The sequence below is a fragment of the Globicephala melas genome, chromosome 16, assembly GCF_963455315.2.
Source record: "Globicephala melas chromosome 16, mGloMel1.2, whole genome shotgun sequence".
Lineage (NCBI taxonomy): Eukaryota > Metazoa > Chordata > Mammalia > Artiodactyla > Delphinidae > Globicephala > Globicephala melas.
In genome coordinates this window covers 7,331,157-7,357,908 of record NC_083329.1, presented here as the reverse complement: position 1 = coordinate 7,357,908, position 26,752 = coordinate 7,331,157, and the positions used below count along the sequence as shown (strand labels likewise).

Genomic DNA, 26,752 nt, shown 5'->3' with positions numbered 1-26,752 from the left:
CGGTGAACCCGCCACGTGCCCCTGGTCCCTACTGCTGATTCCCGGAGCGCTCCCGTGAGCGTACCAACTGCCAGTGAGTGTCTGTCCTGCAGTCATCATCTTATGTAACCCCGGCAACAGCCACTATGGACCCTATTTAACAGGTAAAAAGACCAAGGCTCAGAGGGAAGAGCTGCAAGCTCTGGTCATACTCTCCGGGTTTCCACGTGATGATGTGTTTGATGCTGTGACCTCCAGAAGGTTGGGGCCGAGTGTCCTGTCTACTGCCGCACCCCTGGAGCCTACAGGGACCCGACACACAGCAGGTGCTTGGTAAGTGATGGCTGAATGAAGGGATGGGTCCAGAACTTGAATCCAAACCCTCAGAGGACACGGCTACCTCACCAGCTCGCAGCTGGCTGCAGAGACACAGCTGCTCCCACCCGACCCCTCTGCAGCCTGCAAACTCCTTAAAGGCAAGGCCAGGGTCTTAAGCATGCTGGTCTCCCCTGAGCCCCTGGTCCAGGCACTCGTACACAGCTGGCATTCAGTCAATGCATGCTGATTTGAACCAGCTCACAGGGTTGTTGCTGCTTGGAGTCGGAGGGCCCAGAAGGTTCCCATGGAGGGTGGGGCCGTGTCTGAAGTTCCCAGGCTGCTGAAACTGTAGACCCCACCTTCCTGTAAGTCCCTCCTGGCAGGGGGTGCAAACTAGAACCACAAATACAATTTCCAGGAAAACTGTGGTCAGGAGGCTGCCAAGCTCCAGGGACAGGACTGCTCGGGAACCACATTCTACCCCTGGGCCATTTCCCACCTGCCCTTGCACCCGCTGCTTGAGTGCTGGCGGCTGTGCAGCCCGCCCCCAGGGACAGGCCTAGAGCTGGTCAGCTGTGCAGAGCCTGGCTCGTGCCGTGCTCGGGGGGCGGGGAGCAAATCCACAGCCCCGGTCATCAGAGAGCAGGACGGCAGCACAGAGACATGACCCAGGCCGGGTGGCACCGCAAAGCCTACCTCGGCATTCCCACCCGGACCCCACGGGAAGGGCCCGCCTGGCCAGCCCATCAGGCCCCGTCTGCTGCCGTTCCCCACCTCTCCCCCAGCTCTGCCCTGGCCACGTATCAGACCGAGCGGGGCTGCACAGGCACGATAACTCCAACAGAAAAAACACCTCGGAGAAGAAGGCAGGATCTCCCCCTCCCCACAGACCTGCTCCACAGGGGGCACAGCAGGGGAGCCTATGATGTCCCTGGTCCATGATGGAGCGGTACCTCGAGCATCCGAATGCCCCGTGGCTCCCAGTCCCCTGGTAGAGAGAGCACAGCCCCAGGGAACTTGCACGTCAGAGCAGGGCCTCTTGCCAGCCCTTCCTTTACCAGCTGGTGCCTGGGGCCTCGCGAAGGACAGGGTTTCTGAGTGGGTGGCAGAGCCGAGCCCCTTAAACCACGGCTGAGTCCCAGTCGCATCCCTCACGTCCCCACCCCGAGGCCTTCCTGCCTACCTAGGCCATGAGCCCCGGAGGCTGACGGCTCGGCCACCTACTTTGGTGTGGCCTTGAGCAAATGCACGGTCCACTACAGGAGCCGCCTTCCACCTGTGGCCGCTGAGCACTGGACAAGCGGCCAGTCCGAGTTGAGATGTACTGTAAACGTGACACACATGCTGAGCTTGGAAACTCGGTGTTAGAAAAAGGAAAGAAAAGCACACATCTCCACTAACAACTGATTCCTATCGACTGCACGCTGAAATGACACTGTTTTGGATATACTGGGTTAAATAAAATATATTATTAAATTAATTTTACCTGTTCCTTTTTTCTTTTTAACTGTGGCTACTAGAAGATTTAAAATAATCTCTGTGGCTCCTATTCTGTTTCTGCTGCACGGAGCTGAGACTCAGTTACGGCCCTTAAACTGGATAAGATGCGTCGACCTCACAGGGCTATTCTGAGGAGAAAATTCAATGGGTGAGTCTCCTCTGCAAACCTGCTCCCACCCCACTGGCCAGCAGTCAGCAGCCCCACAGCTGCTGCCTCTCACTCCACCTGTGTGGTCACAGGCTGCCCTCTGACCCCTGCGGCCCTATCCTCCGCTCCAGCCTCCCGGCCCCTCTCAGGCCTCCAGGCGGCGGGCTAGGCGGCCTGCTGCTTCCTTCACTGGGCTGCCCATCCAGCTAGTGACAATGACTTCAAGGCCACAAGAAGTAATAAGTCAAAGAAATAATAACAATGACAGTGGTGACGACATTGATCCCAGGGCCAACATTTCCTGAGGGCGTCTGTGCACCAGGCCTGCTGCAGGCGCTCCCACAAGCTCAAACCCCACATCACACAGAAGAGGACACGAGGGCCCAGAGCGGGACAGTGACTTGCCCAGGGCCACCTGGCTAGCGATTGGTATACCAACACTCCACGCCAGGCCCAACTGGCCCCAGAGCCCAGAACCCACCCTTCCTCTCCTGCCATCCTAGGTGAGGGGCAGACGCGGGCAGGGGTATTTGCTCACAGCTTCCCCACGTGCGTCACGCTGAAGCTCTGGTGTCTCTGCCGAGGGACAACTAACATCACACCAGTGCAGATGCCGTCTCCCTTCTCTTGCCAAATACTTAATGCTGCACCATCGGCCCACGTCTGCTAAAATGCTCGCCCCAAACCCACTGCATCGTGCCGCTCCTCTCCTGGCCGTTTCTGAGCGCGACGAAAAAGGGTCTTTTCTGCCGCTGGTCCCCAGCCTGCATACTTGTTCTCATTTTTATTTGCCACCAATTCTTGGAAAATTCCATTGTCCAAGGCTGTTCCAGATTAAAGTGAGATGGAATCCCTCTAGGTGGATTAGACTTGTTTAAAGCTGGTCCCTGCTATCAAGGGGCTACGGGAGGGTGCGCTGGCCCAGAGCTGGAATGCAGTTAGGACCCTCTGCAAGACTGGACCGTGGCACTGAGTCCCAGGCAGGATCCGTCCTTCCACAGGGGACACGTGATGCTCCACGACAGAACGGCATGACGAGGGAGACCACCCAGATGGCCCACAAGGGCCCTCCCCTGGTCTCAGTATCTTCCCAGGGAACCCACCTGAGACAGGGGCAGACAAGAAATTTGGGGTGATAGGGTGAGAAGAGCCCCTCGTGTGAGTGTGATCACAGCCCCGGCCTGGCTGAGCCACTGGCACAGCAAACCCTCAACGCCCCCTTGCGCCTTGTTTGCCAAGTCAGCTCAGTCAGGGGTTTGCTAGGACTTCTCCTTATGGGACACAGAAGGCCCATTTCTCATGCCTCTTTTCCCCATGTCCAGGCGTGCCCACCATTTCAGAGGGAGAGCAGGACTCCAGGAGGGAAGGGAGACGAGTGCCCGAGGGCTGCGCCCAGAACAGCCTGGCTGCAGGTCAGAGGGGAGGCCGAGCAGGCCCTGGGCTCGGGCAAGTGCAGGACTGGCTGCGACCCCCTTCCCTCCCACAAGACGAGCCACTCTGGGGATGAGGCGAATGGCAGCGGCCAAGGGCTGAAGAGATCTTCTGGCAAATCACAAAAACGGGTAACGAAGGCTCTGCTTTGGGGGCTAAGAGGATTATTACAGACTGTGAGGTGTCCACCTGCAGGACATAACTGACATTTTCTGGGCGCCTCCCCTCGGTATGGCAGAGCCAGACTGCAGGGCCAGTCTCCCTTGTGCTCCACCCTCGTACTATGGAAGGACCTGAACAGGACAGCTGGGCCGCACTGCTTGGGCAGAGCGGAAACACCTTCCTAGGGAGGCCCTGGTGCCGAAACACGGGACCTCTTCAAGCCTCCAGTGCCCTGGTTTACCAACCAGAAAACTCACAGCTCAAGAAATGCAAAGGCTGCCCAGGGGCTGGGAGGATGAGTCTGTTAGATGGTCTGATATTAGAATTTCGAGGCTACTTCATCAGTGTATGGGCCTAGTGGATATGATAAATAACAGTCATGCTTCCTGACAACGTCCCGAGGCCCTGGGCCAAAGCAGTCTGTGGTGAGAATGTCACCACCTCCACCTGACCTTCAGGAAACCCGAAGCCTAGTCCCAGCCTCGCCCAGGCCCATGGTTCCCCAGTGGTGGCAGGACCCACCACAGCAGGGGCCCTCTGGAGAGGCCGTGGCCCACAGGCCGTGGGCGGCTGAAGAGTGGCTGGGGCTCCTGTCACTGCTCTGTCACTCGGCAAGCGAGCAGGCAGCCCACACTCAATTTTTCCCCCTGAAGAGGGAGGGGAGGAGCCCTCCCAGGGTGGATGAGGGAGACGGCACCCTGGAGGGGTGCCCAGAACAACCAATTCCCTCCCAACCGGGCTGCAAACACAGGCTGGTACTGTTAGGAGTTAGGACCCCGCTCCCCAGGGCCTGAGCGAGGCTGATGTGTGAAGATGTGGCAGCTGAACGCATCCCCCTCAGGGAGGCCTCTCTATCCCTCCAATCTGAAGCCGGCCACCTCCATCTCCTGTCCCCCGCCCGGCGTTACAAACCACACCAGCCTGCTCTAGTTTCCTTATGGCACACAAATCGCCGTCGGAAATTATCTGGTCCGTGGTCTGCTTGCTTATTATCCCCCCTTTCTAGAAAGTAGTGGCGATTGTGTGTGTCTTGCAGAAATACCTCCGGGCCTGCGTGAGTGCCACCCAGCAGTCACCAGGGAAGTACCTCTGAGCGCAGACGAAGTGGTGGGGAGTGGAGAGGAGAGCGGAGCGGGCCCCTAGCGTCCTGGCCCAGGACACCAGATGGTACCAAGAGCAGCGGGCTCGCCTCGGTCTGCACAGCGCGGCCCACGGCCAGGGCCTAGGACGCGGGAGCTGCGTGGAGGTGGGAGGGCAGGGGTTCCCCCAGGTGGCAAGGGTCAGCTCAGAGCCCGGAGCTGCCCATCGTCTCGGCTCCAGGCCACTCCCGCTCTGCACTCTGCTCTGGAGCCAGGGCTCTGCCATCTGCCCACTGCAAGGCTATGTCCATGGGAGGGCTGGAGGAGGGGGCACGGCCGGGCATCGTCCTGTCAGCTTCCCGCGTCACTGCCCCCCAGCCCCGCTCCTCGCCCGTGGGAGCAGTTTGGTCCATTCACAGCACTTGCTGCCAGTCTGCGGCTTTTCCAGCATCCACAGAGCCAACTTCTTCGCCCTCCCTCTCCTCAGCCCCACGGGCCTGTGGACTCCCAGCTGCCGAGCCTTCCAAAGGGCAGCCTCTTCCCGGGTGGGAGCAGCTGCCGGCAGTAGCCGCCTCCGTGATACCCTGTGTTCACGCCTCGGCTTCTCGGTTCTTCAGGAACCTGGTCAACAACCGTCCACAGCAACCTCTCTGGACACACGGGCTGGTTTCTGGCCCCGCCAGAAGGCCCTGGCTAACCCAGGCAGCCGGCCCCACTCTCCACGCATGGGCTCTGTCAAGGGAACCGCTGCGGCACGGCCACCACCCTCTCCACCAAGATGAAACGCGTTACAGGCCCCTGCGCTGTTTCAGGGAAGGCTCTGGGCCTGGTGGCCTCAGTGACATATTGTGATGTGAGCTCACTGCTACTGCTCACAAATGAAGCTTCTGGTGGTTGCCTTATATTTTAGAACCAACCATTTCTTTTGTTCTCCAAGGCAGAAAAAAAAGCCACCCCTCGCCCTCCCCAAAAGGAATTATCCAAGAGTTCTACTAAGCCCAACTTTCAAAGGAGGCCTTGTTAATCTTCTCGCCATAAATAGGCAATTAACACCCACTCCGAGTCCAGTCAAACCAAGTTCCTGCCGGCTTGGGGACGTGGCAAAGGGCTGGCTGGCCCTCCTGCATGGCATTTGCTTTCTTTAGTTCTCGACTGTGGCCTGAAGCTGCAAGAAAAAGGCCAGGAATCCAGGACGGCTGATTCCGCAAAAAATTTTACAGATAAATGGCTCACGTCAACGGGGATTCTATGTCGATGCCACGCCTGGGACAACGGAGGACTATGTTACAAAAGGCAAAACGGGCATAATTTCACCCTGTGCGGGTCCCCACGAAAGCCAGCGGCCTGTACAGGATAAAAGCACAGGTAGGCGGCAGGCGCATCACCTCAGGCCCGGCTCATAATCAGTCACACGTCCGTTCTCAGCGACCCCGCTCCGTGCTTCCCTGTCTCCGGCCCTCCCAGGGGCAGACCCACAGGCTCACCGAGGGCTTGGAGCTCCTTCCGGGGAGGCGTTATCCCGCCAGCCCCCGTAAGGACGCAGGGATAAGACAGGGAGTGCTGAAATCCTTCCGGGTTTCTCTCAAGCGGCCCCTTGCCCTGCATCCTTCCAGGCTGGGCTGAGGTCACTGCGCTCTGTTAGTGGATTCACAAAGGCCACTGCAGGCCCCTCATTTTCCAGAGACTCTGCCTCAGCTGATGTAAACAGACCAGATGCGGCACAGCTTCGACGCGACCCAGTGTGACAAGCCTTCAGAGCTGTGAGAGCATCCTCCTGCGGCCCTGAGCTGCCCCGCATTCTCCAGCCAAGTCCAGAATAGGGGACCCAGTTTCAAGGGGACAAGGACGGAGAAGCTTCAGCAAAGGAGTCGGAGGCCTGGAGGCAGGCGTGACGAGAAAGGGTAGGAATCGGTTTCCTCAGGGTGGGAAAGGGCAGCCTGGGCCGGCAAAGCACTGATACGTAAGGGTTTGGGGGTGGGATGGGCTCAAGGACACTTGTGGAAACAAAACGAATCATGGTGATCAGCTATACTTCACTTCTACTGAGAACGGATCATGAAGAAATACAGCCAAAGTGAGGGCTGCAGGTGAGATAACAAAAGGGACTTACGATCAGCAAACTCTAAACACGACAGCTTATCTCTGGGGATCAGGGTGACTGATTCTCGGCCCAGTGAGGTCTGTGACTTGGAAGCTACTGACAAGATCAACGCCCTGGCTGGGCCTGTTGGTCGCGCCTCCAGAACATTTCAGCCCCTAACAGGAATCAGCGTGGCCCCTGCCCTGGTCTAGCCCACGGTCCTATCTGCCAACAGCTCCCTGCCTCCCCCACCCCTCAGTCCATGCTGCTCCCCGCAGCCAGGAGCGTGAGGGCGGGGCTGTCACTCCCCTGCTTAAAACTCTCGGACGGACGCTTCCCCCTGTGCTCAGAATAAAAGACAAACATCTTCAGAGGACCTACAGAGAAGGCCCTGCACTCGGGTCCCCCGCCCCCATCATCCGCTCTGCTCCAGCCACACGAGGCTCCTCCCAGCCCCCTCCTGACTCCGACCTTGGCACACACACTCGTGCAAGCCCCGTAGCCACCCCACCTGCACTCTTCCAGGGCCGCCTCAGGGCTTACTTCCATGGTCACATGATTCTAAGGCACTGTGAGAACACTCTGGAAGCCTGGCCTCTTTTAAATGCTACCGGGGACCACAGATGCCCAATGCACACAGCAGGTGGACAGGGCACTGACAGCCACACCGAGTTCCTGGCCATTCACTCTGCCGCCCAACACAAGACTTCAGCAGGGACGCGGAACCACCATGCGTGGGGACTTGCCTTGGAAACATCCAACACAACACAGTAGACGTTTTCCAGACGTTCCGCACAAAGCAGGGCCGGAGATGTCCTCAGATGCGCCTCCCACAGGCCCACAGGCTGTGGGCTCCTGGGGCAGGGCGTCCGCCTCCTGCCTCCATGTCTGGCATGGGAGAGCAGGGCCTAGCCAGTCGCAGGTGCCCCAAGCTCATGCGGGGAGCTGGAGGGGCTCCCACCTGGGCACCTGGGTTATGAAGCAGAGGCCCCATCCAGAAAGCCCTGGGCACCCCCAGAGCTCTGTTGCCTCAAGCACCCTTCGGCTCAGAGAGGCTCTCAATTAAAGCATGGAAAATCACCAAGTGGCGTTAAAAGCTGCCTCCCTGGCATGTCCCCAGTTGAACTCCTTCTATTTTTCTTTTCCCCAGGAGATCAAAGCTATTGTGTCAACACTCGGCCCTGGTCCGAGTGACCTTAAGCAGGTTGCTTATGCAACCTGGTGGCTTATTGCTTATGCAGCCTGGGACACAAGGAAGGATCCAGGGGTCTGAATAGGGGTTTCCTCAAATTACGAGACCCCCATCAGGGGTTCTGTGGTGTTTCTGAGAGGAAGGAAGGACTAGAGAGAGCTGAAACTATTCTCCTGCCCCGGCCCTGCCCTGCTCCACGGCTGCAGGATCACGACACCCCTGTGCCAGAAGCAGCAAGCCCAGCTGGCCGCTGGAGCCCATGAGACAGGCCGCAGGGTGCGGCTCTGACGCGAAAGCATCGTCCCTGGCTGGATGCACGCCACGTGAGTCCTGCCCACACCCATGAGAAACAGGAACTGTCGTTCCCATTTTACAGACGAGAACATGGAGGCTTACAGAGGGTGACCTGCCCAAGGGCACACAGCTCAGAACAGCAGCAGAGTGGGGAACTGAGCCCCACCTGACACCAGAGCTCACACTTTCTCCTCTACGCCGCCCTCTGTGTCCCGCGAGTGTCAGCTACCTGGATGGGGCACCTGGGGGCAGATCACAGCACAGGAGGAGCACTGAACCCGGTCTTCCCAGCCTCCTCAGGAGCCGCGTGGCTTTGCGCAAGTCACCAACTGTCCCGGACTCTCGAGTGAGGGGTGAACAAGAGCAGAGGTGGCGGATCACTTAGCAGTGGCCGCCAAGGTCACGGAGGGGAAGATTCTAGACGTCCTCTGAGTTCAACCAGAAGGACCACCGCAACTGACCAGCAATGTCTGTCAAGAGCATGGAAGGAGCTGCCACCCTTGGCATCCACTGCTCTGATGGCCTGGGTCTTAAAGGCTCTCTTCCTTTGTTCAAGCCCATCCTGTTTCCTCACAGGAAGCAACTATTCCCATGTGCCCACAGTGGTTTTGCCTTTACTTTTATTTAGCATTTATGTCATCCCAGTTGGAATCCCAGGTCTTTCCATGACTATTCCTCAAAGATCTTAACACCCATCCGCATTCTGTGCTGTGAAGGGCGACCCACCTCTGAACTCCTCTGCTTGCTGTCAGCACAGTTCCCCAGGCCAGCAGGAAGGATGCTAAGGGTGCAAAGGGGCAGGAAACTGGAGCCAGTGAGGTGGCCGGCCGCTGGCAGAGGGGACAGAAGGCCACAGAGGCTCAGGCAAGCCAGGCCTGAGCCCAGGACTGAGCCAAGAGAAAGCACAGCTGGCCTGCAGCTGCCAGGGCTGCCGGAGCGCAGCCAGTGGTGCGAGGGCCACCCTCGTTAAAGGCAGGCCCCACCAGCACACAGGCCAGAGCGGGAGGCTGACCAGAGGGGGCCTCACCCAGGGACGACCCTGCCAGCGAAGAGGCACGAGTTACCGATGAGTGTCTGCGAGAAGCCCTCCGCCGACTTCCCCCACCAACCCCTCACCTTTCAGAGCCCACGCGGCCCTGGCCAACCTCCTCTCCTGGACTCGTCCGCAGACCACGGCTCTCAGCGTAGTTTCTACCTCATGCTTCTTTCCTACCCCAAACTGCCCCCGGCCAGCTTTCACCGGCCCCTCCAACATCTGCTAACACAACAGTTGCTGCCTGTTCTGAGGCCTGCTCTGGGAGCTTCGGGGGCTCAGTGTGTGGGCAGCTGCAATCAATCAAACCTCTGTTCCAGCATCCTGACCCCTCCTCACAAACGTCTCCCTTCTGTTGGAAGCACTGCTGAGAAATACAATTTGTTGCTCTTTCAAGCTGACCAGCTTGGAGTTAAAAATACAGCAGGGCCTATGACACCCCGGGCATGGCGTTCAGCGGGTAATCCTTGACTGTCGTTTTGCTGAAATCTTTGCTCATCACACACGCGATCCATGTCTAAATGGCCACGCACAGCCCAGGTCTCACCGGGAGTCAACCAATGCTTGGTGGTCAAACCAGGTCTCAAAAAAGCAGTAATAAATAATGTCAGCACAAGTCCTGCTACTAAACAACTCACAGGCTCAGGCTGGGCCCTGCCCTCAATGGCGCACGCTGTCACTCTGCAAAGAGGAGGCTGCAGCTTCACATAAAACACCAGGCGGAAGGCGCCTCAACAGACCACGTGAGGAAAGCTGCGTGGGGAGGGCAGCAGGACCAGCCCTGGCGCGCACGAGGCAAGACTGACCCCCGGGCCACCTTTGAGCATCTGGCTCTGTGGAACGAGTGGCTGCAGTCACAGTTACAGGGAGGGAGGGCCTTTCGGGGCCAGGTCCTTGCGCCATCCCTCCCCGAGGGGGCCTCCTCTCTACAGTCGCCCTCCCTCACTCAGGACCCAGCTCCCTGCCTGAGAGCCGGGCACTCAGGCTTTAAGAAGCGAAGACAATCTGAACGCAATTCTCACCAACCCCCTCCCCCACTGCTGCGAAGGACAAGAGCCACCGCTGCTGCCAGCTGGGAGCTGTGCCCGGAGACCTGGCTGGGAGGGCAGGGCACCTGCAGGGGCGTCGGGTGGGCTCCTGGGGTCCCTTCCATCCTGGTACCACGGGTGACAGACATGAGACAAGAACGCTCACACATGCCAGCCTCCTCTGGCAGGTGGTGATTCTGATTCTCTCCCCATTTCACAACCCCCAGCTCCAAAACATGGAGTTTACCGCAGGCTGCGCAGGGCTGCAGGGCAGGCCTCCTTCCCATTTTCAAAAGAGAAGGATGAGGCAAGAACAGGAAGCAGCAAGAAGAAATAAGTGGCAAGGACGGAGAAGGGGGCAAAATCAGAAGGGAGGAGACGCCAGATAAGGAAAAGGGGAGTCTTCAGAGCGCCACCCTCCAGGCCCAGTTCTGCCTCTGGAGATGCCCAGAGCAAGCCCACGCCTTCCCGCCCAAGCCCTGCCATCACAACCACCAGCATCTGTCAGCGCTCCCTGGGCCCACATGCAGGTCACATGTGTGTAGATAGACTCACACGTGTATCAAAAGGTATCACAGATACACACATTTATACACAGACATACATACATAGCTACACACATACAGACATGTGCACACACACTGACACATTTACACAGCATACACACACACATGCGCACATATGTGACTTCCCCTATTCCTCCCAACAGTCCTATGTTGGTGGTGGTGGCAGTGCCGGTATTATCTGCTGCACAGAGATGTTAAGCAATTTGCCCAGGGCTGCCAGCCTCCTGCCCCATCTCTGAGGCCTTCTGATTTGTCAATGCCCCGCCCCTCCAAGTGAGGATCTAAAGGTGAACACCGTGTTCCGGAAGGGTCTGTTTCCTCAGAAGGGGCTGGGAGGGACACAGCCCAAGGTCACATCTACCTCTCAAGGCCTCAGCTTCTAGCTCAGAGCCCGTACCTCAGAGCGGTGCCCACCCCAGGGCCTCCCTGTGTGCACGAGGACCTCAGGGCGTTTGGCCTCTCCTGCCCGCCTGACTCTCCCCGGGTCCCTCCCCGGCCCCTTTTCTGTGGCAGCCTGGAGAGGCTCTGGCCACCATCCTTGCTCTGGGCACTGCTGGTGCTCACACAGACCCCAGGGAGGTCCCAGCCCCGGTCAGCGCCTCTGGTGGCTGTGGTTTATCAGAGCTGCCCGTTGCTCCAAATGTCTGACCGCAATGCACTCACTCTGTACCTTCAGCCCGAGTCTCTCATGCACCTGGGCCCAGAGCCCACGCACACAGGGGCTCCTTGACAATGATGCTCACCCTTCCCGCCAGGGAGGCGAACGTATAAAGCAAGATCAAAAGACCCACGAGAGAGAGTCTGCGATCCGGCTGCAGGAAAGGGTAGCAAGACACAGAGAGCAGCGCTGACCCTCGGCACAAGCCGGCCTTCCCACCGACGTGCAGACCCGCTCGCTTCCCGGCAGCTAAAGATGTGGGTAAGAGCACACGGAGGCCAGGGTCTGGGGGCAGTAAGTCCTGCACCAACCGCTGCCTGGCTGCGAGCAGGTTCCCCCCACCCCCCACACACCCCCATCCCCGCACCCTCCTGCCCAGCAACAACACCACTCACAGGGTGCCGGCTGCAGGGCCCTACATGCTCCAGGCTGCATCCAGGGCTCTTCAAATGCATAGAGGTGGCCCTAGGCCTGGCTTTCAAGGCTCCGGGAGGAGGAAGGCCCACCTCCCGAGGCCATGAATCACCTGGTGGGGGAGCCGAAGCAGGTGGCGCCCCAGGGGGAAGAGGGCTGGCTGGGTCTAGAGGCTTGGTGGGGGGCGGCTCAGGGCCCATCCATCCCCAGGGCTCTGGCCGCAGCCCCTCGGCCCACACACTTCCCAGGGGCCCCTTTCTCTGCTTTCCCGGGACCCTGCCCTCTCCAGGCCTTGGCTGGGGAAAGACAGGCAGAATGAGGGCAGACTCCTCAGGACTTTGGAGGGCTGCCTGGAGCCAGTGAAGCAGTCCATACATCTGGGCACAGTCCCACAGGGCAAAATATCTTCAAATGGTTTCTACCCAAGTGAGGACGGGAAATGTCTCCAGTGATGCCAGTGGTGTTATTCCAACTTGTGGCTAGTAAAATACAATTACACCTGTACGTTGTTTTTATTACCTATCTAGCTTATTAGCTAATAAAATAAGCTCGGCATTGAAAATTTAACTGAAGCCATTTATCGTACCCACAACTCAGGGCTCTGGGTTTCCTTCAGCAGTCACCCAAATCTGTTACCTTTCCAGCCTTTTAACCTATTTACATTTCTCCAGGAAGGAAAATTCCACCTGCCTGTCCAACTTGAATGAATGTGTTCGATCGCTGTCTAGCTTGGACAGCCCTGGAGAGGCGCTGGGAGGAAGGGAAACTGACCATGAGGGCAGGGCCTGGGCTCTTGGACAAAGGTGGCCAGAAAGGCTGGACTCAGGGGTCAGGTGGGTGGTCTAGACAAGAGATACCTGCACCTCTTCTTTTGGGGGGACCTCTAGGCTTGGAGGGAGAACTAGAGGAGAAGGAAACGCCATAAACAGAAGCTGTATTTTCATTCTGAAATGAAAGGAGGCCCGGCTGAAAAAGCAGCACTGGCCACTGAAGGAAGGCAGTGGTGCCCGCCTGGGAAGGGGTGGACACGACAAGCCTGCCTGCACAGACGTGGCCGTACGCTCACGAGCGAGGCCAACCTCTCAGCGCCAAGCTAGTCCCCACTCCCTCAAGCCCAGTCGTGACAGATGCTCACATAACAAGACTAGAAAAGATAATGCTCAAACCGTGGCTCTGAGCACCCGAGGAACCCCTGGACACAGAAGCTAGAGCGCCGCGTTCTACCCACCACATCCATCTGTCCTCGAGTGGACAGGTGGTCACAAGGACCAAGCCTGCTCCCTGGGCCTCACTGTCACGCTCTGACCCTTGGGGCTCCGCAGTGAGAACCAAACGCAGGCAGCCCTCAGGCTTGGAGACTGTCCTGATGATGGTGTCTTAACTCCAAGTTCATCTCATTCAAACCCGTACCCAAGATCGGTGTTAGCACGAGGCAGGGCTCTGAGACTCGGAGGATAAAGCACAAGCGACAGGGGTGTGTGGCCAGAGGCCTCGCCTACAGCGAACAGCAAGGATGATTACACAGGTGGCACAGAGCAGAGTGATCACAATTTCTGGATGGGCTCACACTGTCGGCAGTTGAATCAAAAGAATAAGCGCCTCCCCCCATTTCTCGTTCTTTAAAACTAACACCCACGGCACTGATCTCAGGATCAACATGATCTGAGTGACACTGAATCCCGGCCTGTGCCAGCAGTTCCTACGGTGGCTGCAGGGATGGGCCCCTGGGAGAGGCTCCAGAGAAGTACCAGGAGGGGGACCACCAGTGTCTGGTGACGCTGGACTGCCCGATGCCCCGCCTCTCACCATCTGTCTGCTCCTGTACCGCTAGCACGTGTGCAGAGGGAAAGAGCATTTCTGATTTTAAATGGAAAGAAATAGATGTTTAAAAACAAAAAAAGGGGGGCTTGATTTCATCTTTCACTGTACAGAATTTTTAAAATGAGGAAACTAACCCACTTCCTGGGCATTTCTGACACTGGCACCCTGCAGTTGCCCGGGACGGGCCAGGAGCCGTGGAGGCTCCGATGAGCACCTGGGTGCTTCTGCAGCATCTTCCAGAACCTTCTGGGGCTCTTACCTGCGCCATCTTTGCCAGGTCCAGGGAGGGCCTCTGCTCCTGTGCCTCCTCGGGGCGACGCCGCTTAACGCCGACCTTCTTGTCGTTAAGGACACACGGCTGGGAGCGGCTGCGGGAGAGCCCACTGGAGCGTCTGGCCAGCTCCGGCGTCGAGGCAGGGGTGCTGCTGGCTGAGGGGGGACAGTACTCCGCAAAGGAGAACTGCTCGTGCGAGCAGGAGAGGGACCGTTGCATGTCCAGTCGGGCCCCACCCATGGGGCTTGGGTCGGGGCCCCAGATGTCGCCTGCCTGTCTGCAGGTGGCCGAGCCTGGCGTCCCCTGGCAGGGCTGACCGCCAGATCGGTGGTGAAGTCCCGCCTGGTCGTAGGGCGAGGAGAGCACGTTGGCGCGGGACGGGAGGCTGAAGCTGGAGCTCCTCTGCATGGTGCTGAAGCCATTAGAGTAGCGCTGGACGCTGCCCCCGCTGTAACAGCGCCTCTTTTCAACAGGAGTCCAGACTTTGGACCCCAAGGGCCTCCACGATGTTCGGCAGCTGGACATCTCGTCGGAGAAGGACAGCGACCGGCACTGGCGCTTGCTGGGGGGCGCTGAGGGGTTCCCGCTGTGGTCACTGAGGCTGAGGTCTTTGATCAGGTTGGTGACCGCGCAGGCAGTCGCGGCCTCCCGGCGCCACAGAGCGCGGTCCTGACACTTGTCGGGCAGGCGCTCCCAGATGCCGGCGCTCGGCTGGTCGACCTGAAGAGGGTACTTCCTGTCCAGGTCTCGCCATCTGTCATTTTCTGGTTCGTAAATGACAAAGAGAAACAGGATTGGAGAAGGCCTTCGCGCCAGCCCTCTATCTCCTCACCAAGAACCCATCTTAAACAGGATGTTAGAGCCAGAAAGGCCCTTAAAAGCCATCCAGTCCAACCTCGCTTTACAGATGAGAAACTGAGGCTCAGAGAGGGGACATGAGTCCCACGGTGCTGAGTCAGAAGCAGGGCAAGGTCTAGGATCCAGGCAGCCCCCAGGACTCCTGAGACGGTTTCCTTTCCAACATACCGTACTGCCTCCCAGGAAAGTCCAAAGCACTACTGTTCACCCCAAAGGCTTCTCATTTTCTAGAAGGGAAACTGACTTGCCTCACCCCTGCCCTGGCCGGCAGCAGAGTGGGGGCAACGTGTCTGTTACGTCCCATCTTAGGGCTCTGCTGCTCTGGGGCTGGGACTCGACGCCCTGGCGGGAAGACCACAACCAAAGATGAGTCTATCAGAACTTCAGAGGGGCTGGAGGTGCTGCCAGGTTAGTGCATCTGAACTCCATCTTCAAAATACTTGCCGACAATAGAAACTGGGTATTTCATGGATTTACATCCCCTCCACCAAAATGTTCCACAACCAACAGTAGCTGCCAGTCACTGAGGACTTTCCTTGTGTTCACTCGCTCTCTGGCTGAAATCGAGGACAAAGTGGCTAAAATCTATAGAAGTCAGTCTCGGGCTGCAGAGATGTAAGGGTGCCATTTCAACTTACACACTCGGGTCTCTCCATGAATGCACGGATAAACAAGCTAACCCTGCTAGGAAATGCGGACTTTTGCACTTGAACCCTTACTTTAGAGAAATATTCAAGAACTATTTGTTATTTTTCTACTATGGAATCAGGCACTGTGCTGAGAATTTTAGGAGAACAACCTTGACACAGTTCTTGTATTCAAGTTCACAATACAAAAGCAAAGTTAAGAACTACGCTGTGCTGCCAGGGGTCAAACATGCTACCACGTTCCTATGTTTTTCTCATCTCCACATATTTACAAACTGTGCAAATGTGAATATGGAGAAAAGTATGACCGAGTCAGTCAGCAGAAGGAGAGAAGTAAAATCTGAAATGACTTTCAGTAGCTATTTCACACACACTGATTCTCAGCACTGCAATCAGTTACTGCGCATCCACCGTGGGTGGTGTAACCCAGCACAGTGCCCTGCACGGCTACCACTGCTGCCCAGATGGGGAGACCCAGGCTTGGGGGGGTTGAGTAAGTGGCCCCAAGCCACACACCTAACAAGTAACGAGATGCAAGCCCAGGCTGACCCAACCCAAAGCCCTTTGCTCTTTTTGCTCCACTGCAGCACTGAGGGAACCACAAGGCAGTCTGACCTTGGCCCTGCCCTCAAGGAGTTTACTAGTCATTCAGGATGAGCCATCACTCAGAAAATTGTGACGTCCTTGCTCCAGGCAGCAAGGACTGTAGGACCATCTTCTCTACCAGTGGCCACTTCTCAAAGGGCCCCGAGAGACACACCTGAGGGACCCACTCCATGCTGAGTGCCACAAGCAGCAACTACTGGACAGGTTCAAAGGGAATGACCAGTGAGGCCCAAAGGGAGCTTCACGAGCCAAAGGAAAAGCCAAATCAGGGCTAAATGTGACGCTCCTTCCTCCAGGGCACCCTGTGCACCCATAAGACGCAGAGCCTGAGGCGCTGGGACCCTGGACAGGGGACATGGCAGGAATCGTCCAGAGGCTGTTCCCACAGGAGGGCCTTAGAAGCTGGAGAGACAGGAGAGAGATCTGCCAAGTTAGGCCAGCTGGGAACAAAGCAGGACTGACGTTAAACGTCCAGTTCATCTCATCCCTGAAATCTGCCCGGGCCCTGATACGCGGCAAGTCTCGATAAGTGTTCCTGTAACTTAATCATTACTAAAAACTGACAAATCATTACCAAAAATTATCTTTTTGCAAATAGCATTTATGTTGTTCAAAATAGGTCCTCACTACCTACCCCTCCTCAAATATTCACCATTCTTTTTTTTTTTTTGGCCACACCGTGCAGTACGTGGGATCTTAGTTCCCCAACCAGGGATCAAACCCGCGCCCCCTGCAGCGGGAGCACAGAATCTTACGCACTGGACCGCCAGGGAAGTCCCTCACCATTCTTTTAAAAGAGTTTCAATTTGACATTTGTCAGCAGTCGAAAGTTCAGTAAACTAATACTAGAGTCAAATTTTAAAAAATACAGACCAATCTTGACTGAGTCACGACCATCTCTGGTTTAGAAGAAGAAAAGTTATCCTCAGAAACAAGTGAAGATTTATGTATGACGATGTTCTTCAAAATGATATGAGTGATGGCAAAATGGTAAACACACCTGAAACGTCCTACAGTAGGGGGCTGGTTAAATAAAGTACCGAGGAATACCATGGAGCATGAAAAACTCAGTTTCAAAGAATATTAATGATGTGGAGAAATGCTAATGATGCAATACTAAGCGTAAAGAAAGGATACAAAACTGCAGAGACGGCGTGATTCCTATTTAGTAAAATACCTATGTTATATATATGGGAAGATAGAAAGGAAATAAACGAAAATGTTCACGGTTGACTGGCAGAGAGCTGGTTGATTTTTCTCATTTTTGTCTCCCTGGAGCTTCTACGTTTTCTATAAGGACAAACACGTGGAGGACCAGGGCCTAGGACCCCACCCTCCCCTGGGTTTGCTCCTTTGGTCTTTTAGGAAGTTCCCATCAAACAACGCTCGCCACCGACTCCCCTTTTGGGACAAGGCATTGAGGTGCCACATGGGCCACAAATGTGGTCGATGAGGAAGGAACCAAGGACCAAACCGAGGGCAGTGAGGGCCCCAAGATGGCGCCACAGTGGCCCCAACTTAAGGAGCCTAGAGCCCACGGGAGACGGTCCCTGTCCCAGGCCTTGGGAAACCTGGGAAATTTAAAAGAGATTGGTCCTATCCTCAGAAGATACCACTTTCTGTCGCATTTTTCTTTCACTGCCCTGGAGTTTTCCCCATCTCTAGGGAGATCGTGAGACAAAGGGCAAGTGGGAGCCAGTTAAGCATGAATGTCCTGTCTCTCCAGTGGCTACCTTGTGATCTTGGTGCTTCCTGACTCGGGCCTCCCTACTCCAGTCCCATTTCCTTTCTGCCCCCAGAGAACTTTCTGAGGCCCACACACGTCGTGGGCCCCGTCGACTCGTGGTCTCCCAGTAGGCCCTGTGCTTCCAGGCACGCCGGACTTCCTGTGACAGCAGAAGTCAGACAAGAGTCAGGGAGAGCCAAGATCATCCTTGAAAACCCCTGAAACAGCCCATAAAGCCCACTCCTCCTGGTTTTGTGTACAAAGCCCTGAAGAGTACATAAAACTAAAGTTTAATGAATCGACTGCAGGAATGAGCACAGGTGACATCTCTGTGCAGTGGGGTGTGCATTCGACTTGTTTTGCGGTTTAACTATCAAATCCCCAGTGGGAACTGGGGTTGGATGGCTAACTCTCGCGTGCTCCTACCTGCCTACAGGAACTACCTGTCTCTGTTTTGAAGAGTAAGCCTCTATTGACCTTAATACATAGATGTCTTTGTCGTAGGGAGGAGTAAAAGAGTCAGTTCTCTACTCAATCCACCGGTTAAATGCAGGTACAGCGCTACCGACCGCCATGGACCTGCAGCTTCCCCTCCCACGTGAGTTCTTCCATGTTTTCACACCTTTGCAGAGACCTGCACCAGTCTCTTACTTCCCACTGCAGAGCCAACTCAAACATCACCTCCTCTGCAGATACGCCCTCTCATACAAGCCCTCGGGCACCTGCAGCTCTTTGCCTAGACTTTCAATCACGTGGCTCACATCAACTGAACTTTAATGATCTGTTTACGTGTCTACGTCATCTATTGAGCTAGAAGTTCTGGAGCACAGTCCCAGCATGACTCTCCCGTGCCCAGTACACAGCTTGGCACACAGCAGACCTCAGCCGGTGGTGGGTGGAAGAAGGAGGGTATGACGAACAGCAGATAGAAGCTACAGAGCAGACCACGGTGTTCACTTGGTCTCGCTCATCCTCTGTCCCTGGCACAGGTAACCGTTCCTTGGCCAGGCAGGTCCAACCTGGGCTGTGCCTTGAACTCCCCACCCCACCGCGGCCAGGGATGGTTGTGTATGAACTAGCCAGGGCCCTGGCTGGCACCGCAATAGCTAAGATACTTTGAAAACACGAAGCCTGCCCGATACCGAGCACTGCTACTGTGTGTCAACACCAGCCAGGTGGCCACTTGTTCTGTCTGCGGAGCAGATAATATTTTAATTGTTTCTATCTTTATCGCTTCAAGAAGTACAATATAAGAAAAGTAAAAACAATCGAGGCTATGTTTAGCCCTTGTGTTTTCCCCCTTCGCTCGGGGAACAGAAGGCGATTTGTTGGGTCAGGTCACCAGACAAAAGAAACAGGAATAGAAGCTAATTTTTCATGGCAAACCGCCCTGAGCGTTAGGCCCAACGTCATGGTGTACAAAAGGCCTCGGTTCGGCTCCAAGGAGAGGATACCGGACACCCCCGCCCCTCCATTCAATACCACTTCTGCACAAACAACTATAACTCTTCCAGAGGTGACAATGGCCGTGGACGTGGGGATTCCACTGAGCAGGGCTCACTTGGTGTGGTGGGAAGGGTGTGGACTTGGGTTCGCGCCTCAGCTCTGCAAGGGACTTAATTAATCTCTCAGAGCCTCAGTTTCTTCATCTATAAAACGAGGGGACTGGTGATAACCACCCTGCAGAGCTATTCTGAGAGCTAACAGTTGCCTCGCACAGGGCCTGCGAGGACGGAACAGGCTCTCGAGACGGCAGCCGTGATTGTGACCACACCGCAGAAGGCTCGGGCAGTGGAGCCTCGGCCCTTCTGCAACCGGGGACCCATCTCTGTGGGGTCTGGTTGGAACGGGAACCTGGACGCTCTGCACGAGGATGTCTCAAAGTGTGGTTTCAGGACCACCTGCAGGGGCATCCTCTGGGCTGTTAAAATGCAGATTCCCAGGCCCAGATTCTGATACACAGAATCTCTAGGGGTAGAAGCCTGCATTTTAATAAACTCCCCAGGTTATTTTAACACGAAGTTGTTGAGAACCGCTGCTCCGGACTGCAGGCTACACAGGGGCCTGGGTTCTCAAACACCTCTGCGGCAGCCCAGTCAGACCATCCAGACACACCAGGAAGCTTCTGCAGGGCTGACCATCCCAGTCTCCAAAAATCTGCATTTAGAACGTCACTGAACACTGGTGTTCTGGTGTTTGTTTTGTTTGGGGCCAACAACAGAAGGTAGAATTACGGAGAAGGGTGACTCTGCCCTTCAAGTTCCTCAAGGTCCCTTTTCACAGGAGGGGGTGGGGACCCCGAGCTGCACGGCATGTTCTGGATGGAGGGCCAGTGGGAAAGGCCCGAGAGGCCCACCATTCACGCGAAGGGGATAGCGTGAGCCCCCCTCCCGCCGAGACACACCGTGGCCTAGAGCTTCTCAGGGAGGTTCCCGGCACCACGCCTCCAGCAGATGGGGCACAGCCCCGGGACACAGGCACCGGCCACTCAGGCTCTCGGCGAGACCCCTGCCTTCAACCCTCAGGGGCAGCTCCAGTTCCTTCACTTCCCTGCCGAGCTTGCCCTCACAAGGCTGAGGTCGCACACAGGAGCGGCGTAAGCGCACACGGCGCTCCTCCTACGGATGTGGGGCAAACTACGCAAAACACACGAGCCACGTAAGCATCTAGCTCTCTCGCAGATGGCCTGACTAGGTGGCCTCCACGGTGTCTGTCCAAGCTGAGGCGCCACGACTGAGCCGGACACTCCCCGAGGCCGACGGGCACACACGTGGGGACGGGAGCTCAGATCCCCCAGCCGCATCACAGGCTTTGGTCCTGAAACCACCCCGTGACTAAGGAGAGCAGAAGGCTGCTGCGTGCACAGATCCAGAGCTCAAAGAAAGAAAACACCCGGAGGAACACAAATAGCATCTGACCTCAGATGTTCTTGTTTCCATTTCTGCCCTTAAACTTGAAGGGAGATTCCCAGGGGCCCAGGTTCTGAGTGGACTACAGGCCTTCTTGCGTTCAAAAGACAGAAGAGATTTACAGCCTTGGATATCTTTATCCTGTGTTTAGAGGCTGCCTTATGGTGACATAACCACAGCAGAATGTGGTTTCTAGAAAAGGTTAAACACCTGAAGCACAGATCCGAGGTACAGAAGGTTCTTGCCGCCGCCCAGGCTGGGGCAGCAGGCCTCAGTCAGATCAAGGTCGGCTGACTCATTCGTGGATTTCACACCTGTCTATTGTGCTGACACCAGTCTCCTGCCCTGCCCTGCCCTGCCCTGTGGGTTGGGCTGTGCTAACTTGGTCTCAGGGCTGCAAGGACTCTATGCTTGATTTGGGGGTAGAAGTTCACCAACCCTTTCAAGGGGAAACTCAAGAGAATTGAGGTGTCTCTCTGAAACCAGCTTTATTAAACCGGTCTTATGAAAAGAACACAGGTGGAAAGACATAAAGGGCAATGACATGAGCTATCCGTCAATGGCGGCATCTACTTTTAAATGAACTTTTAGAGGCCCCGGCCCATGGGTGCACCTCTTTCCCTGTCACCAGAATGAAGACTCAATTCAGAGCTGTGTCAGAAAGAAAAGGTTCCTGGGCTCTGCCCACCTAAGCTTCAGCCTCTGGTTGTGCCCCCTCACCTGCAATAAATCATAAAACGTCAGCGGCGTTTTGGGCTCAGGGACAACAACAGCACAGGATGCCAAGCTCCTCGGCCAAGGCCTGAGGACAAGGGACAAGGATGGCTGGGGATAACTAACGCTCCACTGGTCCCAGCAAGTGGAAGGCTGGCTCAAGGGGCGCAGGGAGATGCCCGAGAGGCTGGTGGGTTCGGAGCGGCTACCGGGGGCCCTGCCGTCACCAGCCAGGTTGGGGTGGTGCACGGCAGCTGCCACTGCTTCTGGGAAGTCTTTGCTCTCACAAAAAGAGGCCCAGTGGGATCCCCAGACAGTACAGAGGTGTAAATAAAACCCCCCAGACTGGCCACTGGGAGCGTGGGCCTCAGCCTCCCAATCTGTAGGAGGAAGTGCTGACTAGGGCCCTGTGACGGCCCCTTTCAGCTCTGAATGGACCTCCTGCTCCATCCCCGACCTCTAGAAATATGCTGGGAAAAGCTAATGGCAACAAAAACCCTGAAGAGACAGAAAGGCTGGTTTCATCCCTCTCCGTCAGATTCCCACCCCGGCTGTGGGTGTGCACAGAGCGTGCTGCCTGCGATTCATCTCTAAACCGATGTGTGCAGCAAAGCTGGGCGCCATTATGCAGACAGAAAACTGACAGCTGGCAGAACTTTTCAGGAAACTGTCGATAAATTCACATTCACTGTTAATTAACTGACACCCCATTGGGATCCTTGCTGAAGTTGGGAAAAAGCGTGAGCACATATTCCAAGCACAATACTCATCTTGTGGGGTGCCACAGTGCTCCCCGTGTGACTGGTGGGGAAACTGAACTTCAAGACAGCATCACGTCTCACCTATGGACACACAGCCAGCAAACAGCGGCCGTGCTCTTGCAGTTGGGCCAGGCTGCCTCCTAACGACCATTTCTGCACGTGGAAGGCAACCTGGCGATGCACCACACTGTGGGTGCCCAAGGCCGGTCCGGCAGCTGCCAGCCCCTGTCCTCCGGCAACTCTGGGGCCCCTCTCCAGCCCATGTCAGACCAGCACGGGTGAGAAGGCAGCCTGGGAGGCTCCCTTTTCACTGTAAACAGCCATCACGTGCCAACTACACTTTGTACCTACTTCCATTCTATACATTATTCCAGAAACACTGTCTGAAACCAATAAATGGTGCAAGGAAAAACTGAAAGCACTCTGTATGGACAAACCTTACACTATTTTAAAGATGGAAAGATCACACCCATGACCACAATAAATAAAAATAGTCATTAAAAGTAAGTTTTTAAAAATCATGCATAGGGGCTTCCCCGGTGGCGCAGTGGTTAAGAATCCACCTGCCAATGCAGGGGACACGGGTTCAAGCCTTGGTCTGGGAATATCCCACATGCCGTGGAGCAACTAAGCCCGTGCGCCACAACTACTGAGCCTGCGCTCTAGAGCCCGCACGCAGCAATGAAGACCTAACGCGGCCAAAAAAAAATCATGCATATGCCCTTTTGTATATGGATATACTAGCCTATTTTGGTTAATAATCAGTTTCTTACAGGAGACCCTGGTCCAGCGATGATATGCAGCATGGCCATCTCTGAGAGACAGAAAAAGCCACAGAGACCAGAAATTCTGGCTTTGTTATCACTGTTGTTCATTTTGTTTCAGTCATGTGTGTGTTTGTTCTCGGAAACCTGAAATGCTCAGTCTCTGAATGCTGGCTTTTTCCTGCACGGTGCAATCACATCCCACTTTCAGTGACAAACAGTGGTGGAGTGAAAAGACCAAAAGCTACCAAATCTCGAAGTGATATCTTTTCAACCTGCACAGCTCAACACAGCCAAATGATTTACCCTGTAGAAATTAGTACAGAGGGTGCCCCAGGGAGAAACCCTTTTATGCAGAGAGCAGACTTTAACAGCCACGTAATTAAACAAAGAAAATAAGGGCTTATAATTAAAATGCTGCAAACGTGAACCGGAGTGGCACAAGCGGGGCTGCTATGATATTTTTACAATTCCTTTTTATACATCATGTATGATCCTTCTGCTCAAGTTTCCTCTATGTTCTTTGCCTGTGAAGTAATTTACATTAATAAATAATTTATTACCATAACTCCTAAAGTAATTATGGGTTTCCGCCCAATTTTCTTTTTTTTTTTAGCATCTGAATTGTTTTGTTTTCTGTCCACTGACTTGTATTTACACAACTTTTCCCAGTGGCCTTTCGGATAATTGGTGTCTCATGCACTTTCTCACGTTATTTGATTTCCGGTCTTCTCCTGGCCTGAGCAAGGAGGAAAATGGAGTGTGTAGTGTCCAGTGTCCCTGCAACACGGAACTCATTCAAGGGGTGCAATTAGCCAAGGCGAGGGTGGTGAGTGGAGGCCCCTCTCACCCCCACCACCGCCACTTGCCCTGTTTCACCAAAAGAGATTCAACTAGTACACGTGTGACCCTGGGTTAGCGTGAAGAAGCATCTCCCACGGCAAACGCTGGAGGAGCCGGAGGGAGGGAGCCGCGCGCTGAGGCTGCCCGGGCAGCCCCCGCCTTCCCTAGCACTGAAAGGTTCTCTCGGGAGCAGCCAGGCCCCTGTCCACACCCACTAGAAATCACGGCCAGGAATGGGGGCTGGCTCGCCGCTCAGGCCAGCTAACCAGTGGGCGGGCCACACCCATGAAACTGCCACCTGACCAAGGTTTCCTGTGTCAAGAACGCAATAACCGGGCAGACATGGCTCTTCCCCAGAGAAGCTGGTTACAGAAGAAATTCCAGTTCAGCACAGGTGTGCTGAGGACGGTCTGGGAGGTGAGAAAAGAAACCAAGAGGCACAGCACCGTCTCTGCTAGAAGGGGCCCTGAGGTAACCAGGCTAGGCGGGCAGCCTGATGATGGGCACCCAGCCCCGGCCTGCCGGTGGCCTGGCTCCACTCTGCCCTGCTTCTCTCATCCACACTTCATACTGCCTCTGTCCCCCCACAGCCCCACTTTGGAAAAGAACAAAACCACTTCTTTGTATGAAGTCCCCAAACTTGGGACAAGGGGCGGACAAAGTTGGGGAGGGGCCTGTAATCCAGCTCACAGTAACTGAGCATGAAGTACTTCAAAACAAAACATTGTTGTGAGGGCCGATTATATTAGTAAAGCATTTTATCTCAGTGGGTGCAGAGGAGGCTGAGCTACTTGCAAGGGTGGTTTTTTAAGAGGAAGCAAACAGGCACTCCCTACCCGAATACACTTGCCTGGTTTTTCTTAAGAACATTATGAAACTCTAACTCATCCTGGTGTCCAGCTAGGACTCCTGCATGGGGGCTTAGGAGGGAAATGCCCCGAGTCACAGGGCCAAGCTGTCCCCAGCTCTTACGCGAGAATTCCACTGATCAGGGCCAGAACGTGAGTCCTTTTTCTTCAGGAGACAGGCAGGGGGGTTTGGTGATTATAATACTATGATTTTCTTTCTTTTTTTTTTTTTTTTTGGCTGCATTGGGTCTTCATTGCTGTTCCCAGGCTTTCTCTAGTTACAGCAAGCAGGGGCTACTCTTCTTTGTGGTACGCGGGCTTCTCATTGCAGTGGCTTCTCTTGCAGAGCATGGGCTCTAGGCGCGTGGACTCAGTAGCTGTGGCTCATGGGCAAAGTAGTTGCCGCACGTGGGCCCTTGAGTGCACAGGCTTTGGCAGTTGTGGCGCGTGGACTCAGTAGTTGTGGCTTGCAGGCTCTAGAGCGCAGGCTCAGTAGTTGTGGGGCACGGGCTCAGTTGCTCCGTGGCATGTGGGATCTTCCCCGACCAGGGCTCGAACCCATGTCCCCTGCATTGGCTGGCAGATTCTTAACGACTGCGCCACCAGGGAAGTCCCAGTGCTATGATGTGTTATCTTTGCTGAGCACTGACCATCCCAGGAAGGGCCCAAAACCCTCTGGAAAAGTTTGGCTCGACCCACTGGGTGTCCTCTTCCCTGCTACGGAAAAGCAGGCACAGCTAGGATGAAGTCTCACTGCTACTCAGGTCACAGGGCGAGGCCACACCTCGAGTCCCAGGTTCACTGGCTGGAGCAGCCACCGGAGTCTCCACGAGCACACAGCCTGGAAGGCCTTGGACCGCTGATTTTCCCGCCTCAGCAAGTGCAGGAAAGGGATGGAGGTGGGAGGGGCTGAGCCGGCACCTCCTGGGTGCCACTGTCTCTTTAAATCCCACAAACACCTGCCACGTACCCGATGGGGAAAGTGAGGCTCAGGAAGACGCGCTACCCGCCTACGGTGCCGAGGGCCCGCTTCAGGCGCGAATCGTGGAAGTCGGCCTAATCCATGGGAATCCACTGCTCCCTGGCCTTCCCCCTCCGCCAGATAGAAACCCCCTTGAGGGCAGGGGCTGATTCACTCTATCCCCGCCCCAAGCGCCTGACACAGAGTAGGTATTCAATAAATACCTACCAGAACAAGCCACTGAAACGAACTGTGGTGAACTTTTCTAAAAGCCCTGGTAGTGCGTGCTGTCAGGTGGGTCGGGGTCTCCGGAACCAAGAAGGGGCTGAGAACAGAAAGATGAGCATGTGGGAGAGAGAGAAACTGAGGAGAGGGTGGGGGTAACTGTGCAGACCCCACAGAGTGGCTGCCCCACTGCCCCTCCACTGCCTGGCAGTGCCCTAGTGCCAGCCAGCAGAGCAGGAGGGGGACAGACCCCACGGAAGGGAAGAGCCCGAGGGCGAGGGGAGCACTGCAAATCCCTTCCTGAAGAGCCACCCGGCAACAAGAGCCCGGAGGAGCAGCGGCACAGGCCATCCTGGAAACCCCGGCCAGAGATGCCCCCCCCAGCCCCCCGCCCGCCAGCGAAAAGCAGGCCTCTGGGCTCTGCGGGCTCAGACCAGCTCTGCTGGGAATCTGGGAAAAGGCCTCTCCCCACACGCCTCTGCCTTGGTCCCTGGGCCCGAGCATCTTCCCCCGCAAGGGCGACTCTCACTCACACCCCCTCCCCAAGGAGACCAAGGCGGTCCCTTTGGGCATGGAGGCCCCCTGCAGGAGCAGGATTCTCACTTTAGGCCTCAGCCTTCTCTACCTATTGTGTATGGAGCTCACGCTGTGCCAACCTCCTCACAAACGTCTCAGAGTGCTCGAGGCGCGCCCAACGAGGCAAGTGCTGTCCTAACAGCCATTTTACAGATGAGAAAACTGAGGCTTAGAAAAGGTAAATAGTTCAGAGTGACTATGTGAGTGCCAACACCACCATCACGAACCCACAGGAGCTCCAACTTATTCTGACGCACTTGTAGCAAAGGCCAAGGAAGCCCGACGCACAACACGGCCTTGAAATAAAGACCAACATCTCCACAGTCCAGGTCACTAG

General features: G+C 55.8%; 1 protein-coding gene across 1 annotated transcript in view; it reads right to left on the bottom strand.

Moving 5' to 3' along the window:
* Nucleotides 1-26,752, bottom strand: part of FAM53B (family with sequence similarity 53 member B) — an 85,477-nt gene that overhangs the window by 48,661 nt on the left and 10,064 nt on the right. The window contains exon 3 of the mRNA XM_030832002.3: nucleotides 13,963-14,741. Within this exon, the coding sequence (XP_030687862.1) occupies nucleotides 13,963-14,741 (779 nt within the window). The remainder of the gene's footprint in view (nucleotides 1-13,962; nucleotides 14,742-26,752) is intronic.